The sequence below is a fragment of the Typopeltis vanoorti genome, chromosome 16 (genome assembly GCF_054136105.1).
Source record: "Typopeltis vanoorti isolate ZY-2024b chromosome 16, IOZ_Tvanoo_1.0, whole genome shotgun sequence".
Classification (NCBI taxonomy): Eukaryota; Metazoa; Arthropoda; class Arachnida; order Uropygi; family Thelyphonidae; genus Typopeltis; species Typopeltis vanoorti.
In genome coordinates this window covers 30,254,069-30,269,585 of record NC_143564.1, presented here as the reverse complement: position 1 = coordinate 30,269,585, position 15,517 = coordinate 30,254,069, and the positions used below count along the sequence as shown (strand labels likewise).

General features: G+C 36.3%; 1 protein-coding gene across 1 annotated transcript in view; it reads right to left on the bottom strand.

The window, feature by feature from the left end:
• Set1 (SET domain containing 1) overlaps positions 1–15,517 on the bottom strand; it is a 318,942-nt gene that overhangs the window by 59,294 nt on the left and 244,131 nt on the right. The window contains exons 9-10 of the mRNA XM_090405939.1: positions 13,098–13,464; positions 4,868–5,916 (exon numbers count right to left, since the gene is read on the bottom strand). Of these exons, the coding sequence (XP_090262065.1) occupies positions 4,868–5,916; positions 13,098–13,464 (1,416 nt within the window). The remainder of the gene's footprint in view (positions 1–4,867; positions 5,917–13,097; positions 13,465–15,517) is intronic.

Sequence of the window (15,517 nt, the reverse complement as noted above, 5' to 3'; positions counted from 1 at the left end):
AATAAGAAAAGGGTGATTTCAGTTATGGTAATAGAGACTGGAATGAAGAGAATGAATTTCTTCAGTTTTTAAGGGATAACTATCTTAAGCAGTATGTAAAAAAGACCACACATGGATCAAGAGTCCTTGATTTGATTACCTCATCAGAAGATATTGTTGTAAATGAAGTGTCACATCTTCCTCCAGTTGGTGAAAGTGACCATGAAGTGATCACCAGCCATATCAGGACTTTTGTGAAAAAGAGTTGTGTGGAGCTATAAGGCAGGTGATTATGGCAAACTCAGGAGGAAGCTTGCAGCAATATCATGGAATGAGGAATTATATGGGAAGGAAATCAATGCTGCTTGGTCTCTACTTAGGAATTATCTGGCAGAGGCAATGACAGTGTATTCCAAAGGTCAGGAGATTAAATGAGATAGGTGTAAAATGGATGACTGAAGAGGTGAAGCGTCCTAGGGAGCTTTTTCGATATGTGGCCAGTAGAAAGAAAAATGATTATGGGAGGTGATGTTAGTCAGACCAACATGAGGAATGATAAACAGAGGAGGATATAGAAGATGTTTAATGTGCAGTTCATTAAAGTATTCCATCTTCATGATTGTAACATAATGCAGAACTTGAGCAGTGGGAATAGGGGAGGAACCACTGATGGTGAATGAGCAGGAGATATATGAGGAATTGAGTAAACTTAATTGCTGGTATATCACCACGTCTTAGGGAATGTTCCAGGACGTTAACAACAGCTTTAACGTACATTTTTAACATGAGGCTGAGATTACCCCAGGTCTCAAAGGAATGGAAAGATGGCAGATGTAGCTTTTTGCAAAAGGAACTAAATAAACTGAATGGACATGTGTGGGGATGTCAGTTTAATGTTGCAAAGCGTAAGGCTTTAAAATTTGGGAAGTAAAGATGGGATGCAGAGCAGAGGATTGGTGGAGATATTTCAGAGGAGGTTGAAGAGAAGATTGGGGGGGGGGGGGGGTATGGTGGATATGGACTTGAAATTTCCTGGACATTTTGCTAAAATTGTGAGGACAACATAGAAGATTATGAGAATGATGCAGAGAACACTGTCATGTAGAAGTAAGGATGTTTTGATTCCATTGTACAAATTTTGATCAGGCCGCATATGGATTACTGCACACAGATTTGATCGCCAGGTTTTCAAAAGGATGATATGTTGGAGAGGGTCAAGAGACGATTAAGTAGGTTTCTGGAATATGAGGACAGATTGAGAGAAGGCAAAATTATAGAACCTAGTGGATAGAGGGAAGACACGATCAAGATGTATAAGTTGGTAAGGGATAATTACCAGATTAATGGGGATGAGATTTTTTATAGAATATCTGGAAACAGGGAGACGAGAGGCCATCCCTGGAAGCTGCATAAGGTGGGTGTGAGCAAGAGGGTGGTGGATAGTTGGAATGCATTGCCTGAGAGTGTGCGAGTGCAGGGACAGTGAATGCATTTAAGTCAAGGTAGGTTGAGCTATGCACGTGAGAGTGAGACCATCCACGATGAGTTGCTTGACTACAGGTCTGTTGATAAAAATAAAAATATTAGTCCTATTTGGAATTAGGACTAGAGCAATCAAGAAGAGTATATGTATATATTTTAAGCATATGCATTCTCCATGCAGCTTGTTCTCTCATGCAGGATGAAAAGCACACGCTTCAGAGAAAAAGAACCCATCACTGCGTAACTCAAATTTTATTTAAAAAAAAAACAAAACATTTTAACCATTCTGACAACATGTTTATGTGCTATCTTCATTCAGTTCTACAAGAACTCACAGTTCTCAACCCATATGCATCAGGTATTTCAAAACAAGTCATCACAGTGCTCAAAAACTCAATTACTTACTACAATTACCCTCTCACTTGACCACAGGATCTAAAGTGCCATGGGAATACACCTTTATTTTAGTCAGACTGGCCATTCAAAATAGAGAAAAAGGATGATCACCAAAGATACATTTGTCATATCATAGATTGATGGTTCTAATGGTACTATATTGTGATGTTTAATCTATTCATAGAATCCCTTGGAATAGGAAAGTGAATTTGAAGGAAGCAATTTAACACAATTAAAGGTGCTTAAGGGTCAAAGCTGTATAACTGAGAGGAGACCTCCACATAGCCTTTAAAGGAATGTGGAGAACCGACAGGGCATCTGACTTAATGTCCAATCCTCACCTTCTTGTGGTGCACCCTGTTAGGTATCTACCGTATCTACCTGGTTACTGAACGAATGAGAATGGACTGGCAATTTGGGATCTAGTCGACCAAATTGTATTCTTATTGGCTTAAACCAATATAGAAAATGATGGTATAACATGACAAAATTTCATGCCGGCTGGGGCTTCACCCAGTTAAACAAGGCCCCCGTTGTTTTCGCTAGGGAGAACAGTGAAAAGTCAGCTACTGGAACAAACCCTAAAACACACCCCAACTCAATATCACCAGAATTGAAGATCGGTACTATCAACATAAGAAGCCTGAATGGCAAAGAAATGGAGCTAGCTGAGGAATTAGATCAGTACCAGATCGACATAATAGGGGTGACTGAAACAAAAAAGACAAAAACTGCGAGATCTTTCTGAGCAATAAATACAAAATGTTATATTCAGGCAATGACAATCAAGTAAAAGAAGGAGTAGCCATAGTATTCAACACTAAATACGAGGCTAATCTTCTTGAATGGCAGGCAATTTCAAGTAGAGTGAGGTGGGAAAATATCAAAATGGAGAACTGAACAATGAGACTTATTTGTGCCTATGGCCCCATAGAAGGTTCTACTAAGGTAGAAGTGGAGGAATTTGAGGCCTTAGAGAAAGCAACTGGCAAAATGAAAAAGGAGGTCCTTGTTGGGAATCTAAATAAGAGGGTAGGAAATAACTGTCAGACATACAAAAATAGCTGATTGGAGCTTGCTCCACCCATACTATGAGTTGCCTCAGTGTTGCACTACCAAATGGGTCAGGTGTTGCACTATCCAGATATTTGCTTACGCTTGGACTCTCTGAACTTTATAAAGTCCTATATTCGGCATGAAACTCTGTGTTTCTTATTCGGCTATGAAACAATATGGGATGTAATATCCCTTAACTTAAATAACTTCATGTCACCGAATTGAAGCCTTTGGCTCTTCATATAATTAGTAATACAAAAATATTTAAAAAATTTGGAGAAAAGAGCAAAGCTAATAATAATGACAAATACTTGTTGGATTTCTGCTCAGGACATGGACTGGTTATTACTAATACCATGTTCCAACATAAAATGTGCACAAATCCACATGGAGAGAAGAGGCAAGGAATAGGAAAAGTCTCATTGACTACGTTATTGTTGATAGTGATGTTTTCTCCCTGGTGCAGGACACCAGGTGTACAGAGAATTTGAAATTGGAAGTGATCACTATTTAGTCTTGAGCAGGATAAAACAGAATTTCATATTGAAAAGAATAACATGTAAGAAAGTTTTTAAAACGAATAAAAGTTGAGCAGCTCTCAGATGTGAACTATAGACTAAAATATACAAACATTCAAGAAAACATGAAAGAGTTTGAGAACAGGAATCAAACCTTGGAGATTCAGTGGCAAACTCTGAAGAAAACATTGATTGATTCTGCCAGAGAGCCATGTGGTGAGATTGTCTGCAAGGATAAAAAAATCAGAACTCCCTGGTGGACACAGGAAGTTAAAGAGGCAGTGAAGGAAAAGACGAAAGCATATCAAACGTTCCTGGCAAATAAGTCAGCTTGTGCTCTTAGAAAATACAGAGACAAATGTAAGAAAGCTAAACACTGTGTAAAACTAGCTAAACAAAAGTCATAAACAAATATATATATATATATATATATATATATAAAAAATTAAGAAGACCAATTTTCATTTGTTTCACTGCCAACTATAATACAAATTAAGATTAAACATCCTCTTTAACCCTTAAGCAGGTATGCAGTCATAATGCAGTATTGGCATATGCATATTTTCACAATTCACATGATGAAAAGGCTTTTTAATAGCAATATTTAAAAAAAAAGTTATCTTGAAAAGACAAGTCAGACTAGATCGCGTTATTGACAAAGTCGTGAAAAGTTACTTTAGCTCCCTTGCTAGTGTGGACCATTTTCGGTTCTTTTCAAAACCTCCATTATTTGTTTTTCCTAATGAATCATTTTTATGGATAATTTATATAAATTTACCCTTCATTATAGGCAACAAATGAAAGGAAATGCAAACTATAATCTTTAAATTTGTGAAGGCACAAAGGTAGGGGAGAGAAAATAGTTCTGCTGTGTCATTAACTAAAAACAATATATGCCTACCAAGACAAGTAAGTGGCTCAAGGAATTAATGTGATGGTGTGCTACGAAGGTGAAGTTACATTCTATAATATATATATAAAAAAATATCCTGGGGCTGATGATAGAAACTCTAGATTGCTACAAGATGTTCAAGGCTCTTTTAAAGAGGCTGTGATATGGATTTTACCAGAAATCACCCGAGTAACACACCTCTAGCTACTTTCCAAAGAGGAATTCTAAAATATTCAATCATATGAAGTTTTTTAATAAAGCCTATTATAAAGGGCCTATCAAATTCAATAAATCATTTAACTTCACGAACTTCATAGGCTCAGTAGTAGATAAGAGCAATGACTTCTCAAAACATTGAAAAAATATTGCATACATTTTATGCACAATTAAAATTTAAGCATTACTTTTGGAATACTGTTTATTAAAATACATATTGGTACTAACAGCTAGCAAAAATTAGCTATCAACACTGCTGATTTATTAAGATCACTGTAGAGATTATATTAAAAAGTGCAAAACAATACAAAATAAAATTAAAGGATATGAGGATGATCAACCCAATGCGTGTCATTCAACCAAAAACCTTGTGTGTCATCCTGCAACATAGCATCATAGCTCCTTTTAAGATACTGGACATCTTCTACATCAATTCCTGTTTTCAAAAATTCATATAAGATATTCATTTCCTCTAGGAGACTCCGTTTGTGGAAAATAGGCTTTCTCAAATCTTCAACCGCATCTTTTAGAGATCTCAATCCTCTTGATTTTATGGATTTCTTCTGTTTGAATTTCACTTTAATCTGATTAAGAGGTAGTGGAGAGGGTGCTTTTGTATATTCATGATCAAACACTGTTGTTTGGGAACTCTTTATCACAGAATCTATTACTGAGTCAATTGTTGTGGATGTATGTTTTTTATCCTCAGTGATGTTAACGGTATCAGACTGAGGTAGACAATAACTATGCTCACATATTAACTGATTAGTTACAAAATCTTCATTCAGTTCAAGCACTGCTTGTTCAGGCAAGGAAATAGTAGCTTCTTTTTCACATTTTGGTTCTGCAACTGCTGGAAGATGATGTTCAGATAATGATGTTTCTACACTACTGTCTGTGTCATGATTGATTAATTCATGTTTAACTTCATTCTCATACTTTACTTTTACAGACTGTTCACTTGACAAATCCTCTGAGTTTGTAAAATAGCTAGTCCTATCTGCTGAAATATCAATACTGTTAGCAATCACAGGTGTATCCACATTATGAAAGTCGGAAAACCCAGAAGCTAATGCCATTAAGGCATGTGAAGCTTCCAATTCTAAAGTCAAATCATTAAATGACTCCTTTGCAACTACATTATGATTATATTCTTCTGATTCCAATTTTGGCACAATTTTTTCTGTTGTCTCCTCAGTATCAGAAATGCTAGATGTATCCATACTTTCTTCAATAGCTTCCAACTCTGACAATTCTGCTCCACTCTGAGTTGCAGATTCATGATGTGCTTCTTCTACTGCATCACACTTAACTGGAATCTTTTCATCTGGAATTTGATCTTCCATGTCAACATGCTGACTTGGTGGAGACTCTTCACTGGAAACAATAAAAATAAATCACTTGATAATATAAATTAACAAATAAAATAGTGCTTATTATTTCACTAAACTCAATTTTTACTTGCAACATATTTATGCATACCACTTTTCTGAATTATCCCAGTGTAATGAAGGTGCAATATTTCCATAGTTCTCTTCCACCCAACCCTTTCATAGTTAAAGCATTAAGTTGATACTGGAATGTTTTCACATCCTGAAAGACCCACTAAACCTTCTCTTCCTCTTTCATCCCATCTATTCAGGGCTATTCTAGAGCATTCTTCGACAGGAATGCTCTAGAATAGCCCTTCTTGTAGATTATTCTCAAGGACTACAGTCTCCTGCTAATCAAAAAAAGAGGGGCTACCCTCCCTTAACCAATGGACACATGACACTACCAAGCTATGGATTCTGCAACTCTCATGCGTAATACTCATATGTGCCTCTCAGAAGTCAAAGTGACCAACTCTATGAAATAAAAAGTAGAACAAAATTGATGTCATAAGCATTGTTTTGTTTTGTTTTTAAATTTTAGTTTGAAACATATGAACAAAAAAATTTTATATAGTGAATTATTTAAGATGTAGGTTAGTCATTCAGTTTCAGAAAAGTTAATCAATGATGTGCTTAGGTGCTAAAAAAGAAAGTGGAGTTGATCAGTTTGTCTTATAAGATGCTCATATAACTATGCTTGGAAAGGGAGATGGGCAAAATAGCTAACTATGAATTTTTTCCAATAACTCACTGGCAAAAATTAAGGAGTTAAATTCATGAAGATAGTCACAGAATTTCTTAAAATGTTTTACCTTTTTTTTACATAAGATAAAAAGTTTTTTTTTTTTTCGTTCAGACAATCCAATTCGATGAAAAGGTCTAAAACTGGTTGATTGTACTTTACCATGAATGGATAAGGATTAGATAATAAATGGAACACCTCTTTTCAGAGACAATTAACATGATATGAAAATACAAGCACATCTTGTTGCCGCATTTCTTAGAACTAAGGTCTCAGCTAATCAGTTTTTATTCTTAAAACATTATTACAAATAAGGTAGTGTACCTAATGAGACCCAATATGCATGACCCCAAGCAAACACTCATTTTTGCTTAAAAGTTAACAGTAATCTTCAAATCATTTTACAAATTTCATAATGGAAGAAGGAAAAAAAATTATAGATTACTAAACAAAAATTATAATTTATACATACTATACAATAATGTGGATCAGTAATATGGATGTTCTTTTTAAGATAACCAAGTAAGGTTGAATCATGCAAATCATGATATAAGATTGGAGATGAATCTTGGAACTAAAATGCACAGAAAATGGCAAGAGGTGATAACACGAGGTCGCTTTCTAAGAGTTTTTTTTCTGACCAATAATCCACTGCTTCAATATTATAACAGATAAAAAATTATATTCTTGCTTTAATCCTTTATTTACCCAAGTATGAGTAAAGTTGGCATATGAGGTATCTTCGTATATCTTCAAGCGACCTGCATACAATAGTCCATGTGAGGGCTCATCAAAACTTAAAGAGGCAAAATGACTCTTCATATGTCAAATTTTGTTTCAGGAATTGCAATTATCCTCTGAGTTGTATTTGCAGTCTTTACACTTTATGGCTCTTAAACTCAACTGCCTGTCAAAGCCTCCAAGATCCCTAGACTGATTAGTTTCTTCTAGCATAATTCCACCAACTTTATATGACATTGGATATCTAATCACATCAAAGTGCATGATTTACTGACAGCCATATACACATTCCCAGCAAATTCAAATCATTCTGCAAGTACTGCATATCAGCAACATTCTTGATTACCATACCTTTCTTTTCATCAGCAAATAGCTGTATGTCACCTGTCGAATCCTTTCCAATGCCACTAATGTATACTCTGAATAACAATGTATAAAGGACTAAGACTTGGGATACACCACTGGTTACTTTAAATACTGCAGACTTGCATCCTGTCTACTACTTTTTGATGTCTATAATTCAGCCATCCTGTTTATGCCAATATTTTATAATCCAATACCATATTCTCCAATTCATGCAATAGTATTCCATGTTGTATTCTGTCAAAAGTGTTAGCAAAATTTAAAAGTATCAATGGTATATCCATTCCCTTTGTCTAATTCATCAGTGGTAACTTATTATAGAATGTGTGCAAGTTGCTCAAATATAACCATCCCTTAGTAAACCCATTTCTGAATGCAAACCTTAACCAACTTTTCAAATTCTTCACCACCATCACTCCAGAGATACTGATAGGTTGATAGTTGGATACCATACATTCTTTCCATTTATATGGAATCTTCCCTGTTCTGAGACTCAAATTATATAGCCTAGTCAAAGGGATGGCCAGTTCAGAGGAACACTCTTTTAGTATCCGTGCTGATATCCCTTAAGTCCCTACTGCCAAATTCTTATTCAATATGTGCAATACATGTATAGTCCCTGCTCCTTATGCACCTAATTTTCTCCATTCAGTGAAGAGGCAGCAATACTGCACACGTCACATTGATAGACTTGAATAAAAAAAAAAACGGGCACTCATTAGTTGAACAATATTTTCTGCATTTGTTACCTGCACACAATCTACATTCAGTTGAGTTTTTCTTTCATATTTCTTTCTTTAGCTTACAGAGCTAGTTATTTTCACACTCAGACTTAGCTTTCTGTTCAATAATTGTGACTTTTCTGGCCTGCTCCTTAATAATTATTATTCCATTTAAATGTATTCAAATGATTCCCCATTCACGGATAGGAACAGGATGAAATTTTACTTACCAATATGAGGAGGACATTGCTAGCTAATAAGTCTATATGTAGGTTGTATAGAAGGAATGACATAGGATTGTGGATCTGTGGTCTGTGTTTGATGGCAAGAAAGATTTGTACAATACTGATGTACTACATTTGTTCACTGAGCATGCTAAAGCACAAATTCAAAACTTAAGCAATTAGGATGGAAGCAGGTGAGTTTGTGTTAATGCACCCACGAGGCAAGTGAGTGTGACTAAGTGCGGAATCTAGTCTCTCAAGCAAAAATATTGAATAGGGTAGTCAATTCAGAAAGTAAAGGATGGTGGAAGCCTAAAGGAATGCAGCAGTTTCCATATACTAATACCAGAAGAAACAGGAACAAGAGGGAGGAGTTTTTCGTATTGGTAAGTACAACCTTGCCAAAAGCTATATGCATTAGTGAAAATTAGTTAATCAATTTTCACTAATGAATTACAGATGCCAAGAAATTATATTCTTGGTTTAATCTTTATCCAAGTGTAAGCAAACAAAGTTTGCACATGAAGCCACTTCATGAGTGGCCAACTTGCATACAGAGGCTAATGACTTCACATCAGTTGCCTTAATATCCCATAATGCAACACACATATCCTTATGGACATGTATAATGCTATGCATTATAGGAAGGGCCACTACCCAGACCTGGCTCCCACTGATAAGACCTCAAATAAAGGTCGAAACTGATGGGTAGAGGCCTTCCCATAATACATAGCATTATACATGTCCGTAAGGATGTGTGTTGCATTATGGGATACTAAGGAAATTGATGTGAAGTCATTAGGGTCTACATACAAGTAGCCCAGTCGTGAAATGATTTTATGTGCAAACAACATACTTATACTTGGATAAAGAATTAAACCAAGACTATGATTTCTTGGCATCTTTAATTTATAGCAGATGATGTACTTACAGGAAAAGAATGTGAAGGGTTTAGTATTTTCAGGGAAGACAGAGAAGATAGGATGGAGGGAAGGGTATTGTTGATGATAGCAGATGAATTGCAGCCAAGAATAAAAAAATAGGCAGGAGGGTGACTGTTCATTTTAAAGCAGTCTGGTGTGAGATTAAGGCCAGTAAGACTAAATATACAGTTGGTTGTTGCTATATGCCAGGGAGTTTCACGGATGACCTGGAAGACATGTATCAACAAATTAGTACGAGTACAGGTAGAGTGATTATTATGAGGGGACTTCAACTATGGGGATATACACTGGAAGGAAAAAAGATCAGAAGGCAGGAATGAAATGGAATTTATAAACCTATAAAGAGATAATTACTTGAGGCAGCATGTGATGAAGTGGACTATGGGTGTGAGAATATTGGATCTGGTCATAGTATCAGAAGAGCTATCCATAAACAAGGTAAGCACATTGCCTTCGACTGGTGAAAGTGGTCATGTGGTCTTGACTTGGGGAGGGGGGGGGGAATTGTACACCATGAGGAATATTCTATCACGAGGTATGTGGAACTACAATGCAGGTAATGATGAACTTAGGAAGAGGCTTAAATCTCTCAATTGTAGCATAAGGATGTCAGTAGTGCATGGGAGATAGCTAAGGGTCATCATCTAAGGTAAGGAGGGTTAATCAGGATAATGGATGAGTAATATCATTATTCACGAGCCAGAGAAGCAGAAAATGCTGTGGAGGGTATTATAAAGAGAAAGGTGACAAAGATGGCAAGGAAAGCAAAATCAGATAATGAGAACAATCTAGTTGAGCAAGCCAAAGGAAATCCCAAAGAATTCTTTCATTATGTGGCAAGTAAGAGGAAGAATGAACTTTAATAAGTGATGATGGTCATGAGGAGACAAGCAGATAAAATAGTTAAGTTACTGAGTGACCACTTTGCAAGAGTATATCATCCTAGTGAGGTTACTGCTTTAACATATATGAAGACACTAATGTGGAAACAGAGGTGGATGAATTGGTGGTTATTAGATATTGCAGAATCTCAATGTAATAAATATAGCTGTAGGATTAGTTGGGACATCATCTCGGGTTTTGAGAGAATATGCAAGGGAACTGGCAACACCTATGACTAGACTGTTTAAGTCCCAGCTCTGGTAGAGTTCAAAGGGAGTGGAAAGAGGGAAAAATAATTCACTTGCATAAGAGAGGTTCCAAGACTGCAGTAACAATATTTTTGAACCAAAATTGGTCAAAAAGAGAGAATTCAAGAATGGTTGGATAAAAATATGATACTATATGAGGGAGAACGTGGCTTTGTGAAGGGTTGGTCATGCCTTATTTATTAACTATCTTTTTTATAATAGAGTAACAGCAGAGTTGGATAAAGGAAATGGCTATACAATGATTTTGCAAAGGCATTTGACAGAATACCACATGGAACTCTGTTACACAAATTAGAGCAAATGGGGATGGATATGACACAAGTGGATAAGAGGCTGGCTGCTGGACAGATATCAAAAAGTCGTATATGGAAGGGCAGAACTGAGGCAAAAACAGGTGACTAGTGGTGAGCCGCAAGGTTCTGTGCAGGGTCCATTGTTGTTTAATTTGTACATAAATGATACAGGAAATAATCCAAAAGGAAACATTCAGTTATTTGTTGATGATGCAAAATTAGGCAGAGTAATAGTTAAGGCAATGTGGAGAGCTTGCAGGATGATTTAAAGAGGCTGTCAGTATGGGAAAAAGATAAAGAATTTTATTTGGGATAAATAAGTGACAAGTTGTGCATTACATTGATGACACTGTACTCCAGGAAATAGATGAAGCTACAGATTTAGGGGTGATAGAGTTAAAGTTTAGAGGACATATTGTTAAAATTGCCCATAAGACTACTTGACTATTTAGAACACATTAACAAGTAGAGATAAGGAAGTTGTTATTCATCTTTATGAGACTTTGATATGTTTATATCTGGATTATTGTGCGTAACTCTGGTCTCCTGGATTTCTTGGGGATAGAAAGTGGTGGAGAAGATTCAGAGGCAAGTGACAAAGATGCCGAGTGGTCTGTGGAATGTTTCCTATGAAGATAGATTGAAGGTGTGTGTGGATTGTAGAAGTTAGTTTATAGGAGAAAAAGAGAGGATATGACAGAAACATTTAAGTTGCTTAAAGGGTTTTAAAAGATAGATGCAGGGGAATGTTTCAGCACTTGGCTAGAGGGATCAGAATAAGGAGGTCATCCCTGGAAGTTGAATAAAGGTGTGGTTAGTAGGCATGTGAGAACTAGATTTTTTGCTTGGAGAGTTGTGAATGAGTGGAATGGGTTGCTAAAGTCAGTTGAGAGTGCTTTATCTGTTAACAGGTTCAAAGAAAGTTATGATAGATTGTGTGGCTAGACTGGATCTTCTGCAATGAGGACTCCATGGAGGTGTCCATATAAGAATAGTAATATTAATAATATCAATATTTTTAGTTAATTTGCCATATTTACTGAAAATTATTGAGCTTCCGTAGCTCAGTTAGAGGGAGTGGAAGCCCTTTGGTCGGAAAGACCTAAGTTCGATTCCCGTCAGCGACGCGAGGAACCTTTATCTGGTCTCTTTTGACCTAAAGGTGAGTTAGCCATTCCGATACGGAGGTAGGGTTTTTTTTTCACCCGGAAACTCATTTTTTTCTTCCCCCCAGAACAGGCAAACCGGCCCAGTGAACACACATGGATTACAGTCATGAGTAAGTGGCAGCCATATGCCAGTCCCTAACTAGATAAAATTGGGGGGCTGGGGAAAGCAATGGTGAACTACACTGTAAAATTCTCATCAGGAATACTTTGTGGGCAATGCCTACAAAGTCACCTATGGTCGCAAACAAATGAAAGGGAAAACCAGAGAAACAAATAGTTGGATATTTTAGTTTTAGTTCATGTTTTCCATGTTCCAGCTTATTTTCATATCTTTCCAATAATTTTTGAAAAGATATTGAAAAGATATGAAAAGAAAAAAATTTCTCACATTAGTTATTCAAGCTATTAGAATCCTTAAAACCTTTACTGGATTTCTTTAAGAGTATGACCATCTGCATAAAGTAAAGAGTTTATATATTGAACTAGGGGAGCTACGCCCCCCCCCCGAGCGCTTACAGCACCCAACCCCCCATGGACTGGTAAGTCGGTTCTCCTTGAATTCTGATAACTCAAAAGTGTCGATTATTGTGCTACCCCCCCCCCCCCCCCCCGAGTTCCGGACTGGTAGGCCAGTTCTCCTCGAATTCTGTTGACTTGAAAATAACGTGTGTTTTTCAAACTCTACCAAACATAAATATAGACCCACGTTTTTCTTGACTATTTGTCTTAAGTTAAAAATCTGGTTTAAGATCCCCCCCCCCCCCCATTTGCGTTCAAGGGCTATACATCAAAGTATTACACATTGAAATTATTAAAATAACAAGTCCTGTTTTTACCTTTTTATTATCATAGCAGCTTGTTCTTCAAGATTCTCATTCTGTTCATGATGATGCTCTTCATCAAGGTCATGGACTTTTTCTCCATCTAACTTAGTTTGATGTTCTTCACTCTCCTCATCCTCTTCCTCCACCACTTCATCTTCCTCAATATTCATCTCATCATTATTTTCTTCTTTTACAACAGGAAGAGGAATATCTTTCTTACTTAATTCCATATCACTACCCTCTAGTTCACTCTGAGAAACTTCGGTTTTTATTTCTTCCTCTTCTGATTCCTCTGACTCGCTTTCCTCAGATTCTGATTCTGAAGCCTCTGAACTGCTTTCATCATACTCGGAACTTTCTTCTGAACTAGATTCAGATCCTGTAATAAAATTTTAGAGATTAAGAGATAAATAAAAATATATTAAATATTTTAAAAAATCCCACTTAACTTGTAAAGTTAAAGCATTAATTTGTGTAATAACTATATGGATCACATTATGAAGGAAAGTGGTATCAAACATGATATCAAAATTGGAGATGTTAATGTCAGCTCTTTGCTTTATGCGGAGACAATGTTATACTTCTAAATAAATCCACACAAGTCTGCAAGATTCCCTGACTAAATTGAATAATTGTTGAAATAGATATGGTATGAAGGTGAGCAATAAGAAGACAAAGACAATGAAAATAGGCAGAAGCATTGAAAATGTTAACTGCGTTGTGAAAGGAGAACCTGTGGAACAAGTAAAACATTTCAGCTACTTAGGCACGATTTTCAGTAAAGACGGCAAATTAAATATGGAAATAGACAACAGAATCAACAAAGCCAGTACGGTAGGAAGTCAATTGAATAAATTCATATGGAATAAGAGAAAAATTAGTCTGAACACTAAATTAGCTGTATACAAGGTAGTGTTCAAACCAGTTTTAATTTATGGATCAGAGAGCTGGATCAGAAGTAAAACACTTGACCAAAGACTAGAGACTGCAGATATGAGAGTCCTGAGAAAGATTATAAGCGTGAACAGATGGCATCAATGGCAATATCATATTAAAAACGAGAATATTAGGAAAGAACTTGACATTGTCAGCATCCAGGAATGCATTAGCAGAGCTAATCTCAAGTGGTATGGTCACTTTAACAGAACGGGAGAGGAGAAATTAGCAAAATAAGTGTTCTCTGCCAGAGAACACTTGTTTGAAATAATGCGGTGGATTAATACGGTACAAAGTGCCTTAGACGACAGAAATATAAGATCTGATAATGCTGGAGTCTTGACAAGTAACAGACTGATTTGGAGGAAGATTGTAGATAGGAAGTTAGTAATGATGTAAATTTTTCATGTAGTACTGTACACCCTGTATATCTTGTACACCCCTTGAGGGTACATGGCAGGAATTTGATGATGATAAGTCTGCTCTTTATACCAAATATATCACATACAATTTTAAGATGCAAACAAGTAGCATCCAAAACAAAAAGCATTTTGTTAGAGGTGAGGGTGTGTGTGTAGGGGGGGGGATCTGCCCTTCCTAAACACTTTAATGAACATTTTATCTAAATTATCCATTATCTTTTTCTGCTTATAAAAAGGAAAATACTGTTTATGTATATTCCTTTTCACACCATCTTTCAATAATGATATCACTAAAACATTAACATACAGGACAAGGGTCACGTTTTACAATGACTTCAAACATAATTCAATTTCTAAACTACACACATTTTTAGCCTGTGGCTGTAACACCTGCACCACAGACAAAATACTGCATGACCCTCTATCCTGTCCCTACCCTAACTAAGAATATAACAAAACTAAACAGCCTCTGTAGTTCAGTAGGTATCAATTATACCCTCTAGCGGTAACACGAGTTTGAATCCTAATCTTTATAAACCTTTATAAGGTTTATGAAAGGTTGGGATTCAAACTTCAAGGAGCTTTTTCAACTGAGAGTGAGTTAGGTAGTCTCATAAGGAAGCGACAGGGTCTCACAAATCAGGTCAGATCTTGCAAAACAGGCAATTTGCCCAGAACACATAATATGCTAGCTTCATAGGCTTAGCTTGCTTTGGCAGCAATTCCAAACAATCAAAACTAATAAAAACCACTCTCTTTCCTCATATCCAGGAAACACCAGAGAAAATAAATAATAATAATCTTAGATATAAATTTCAAACATCACATCAAACCAGTAACTGGTTTTATAAAGACAAAACTCCATCCTTTGACACATCTAGCTGTATAGAATCCTTTATATAAGTTGTGGAGAGGATCCAGAGATGAGTGACCAAGCTGGTGATAGGTCTCTGAAATTCTCCCTATGATGATAGGTTGAAGGTGTGAGAGTTGCAAAGTTCAGCAGAAAAGAGAGAACATAACAGAAATTTAGTTATTAGAAGGGTTCTATAAGATACACACAAAGGAAATTTT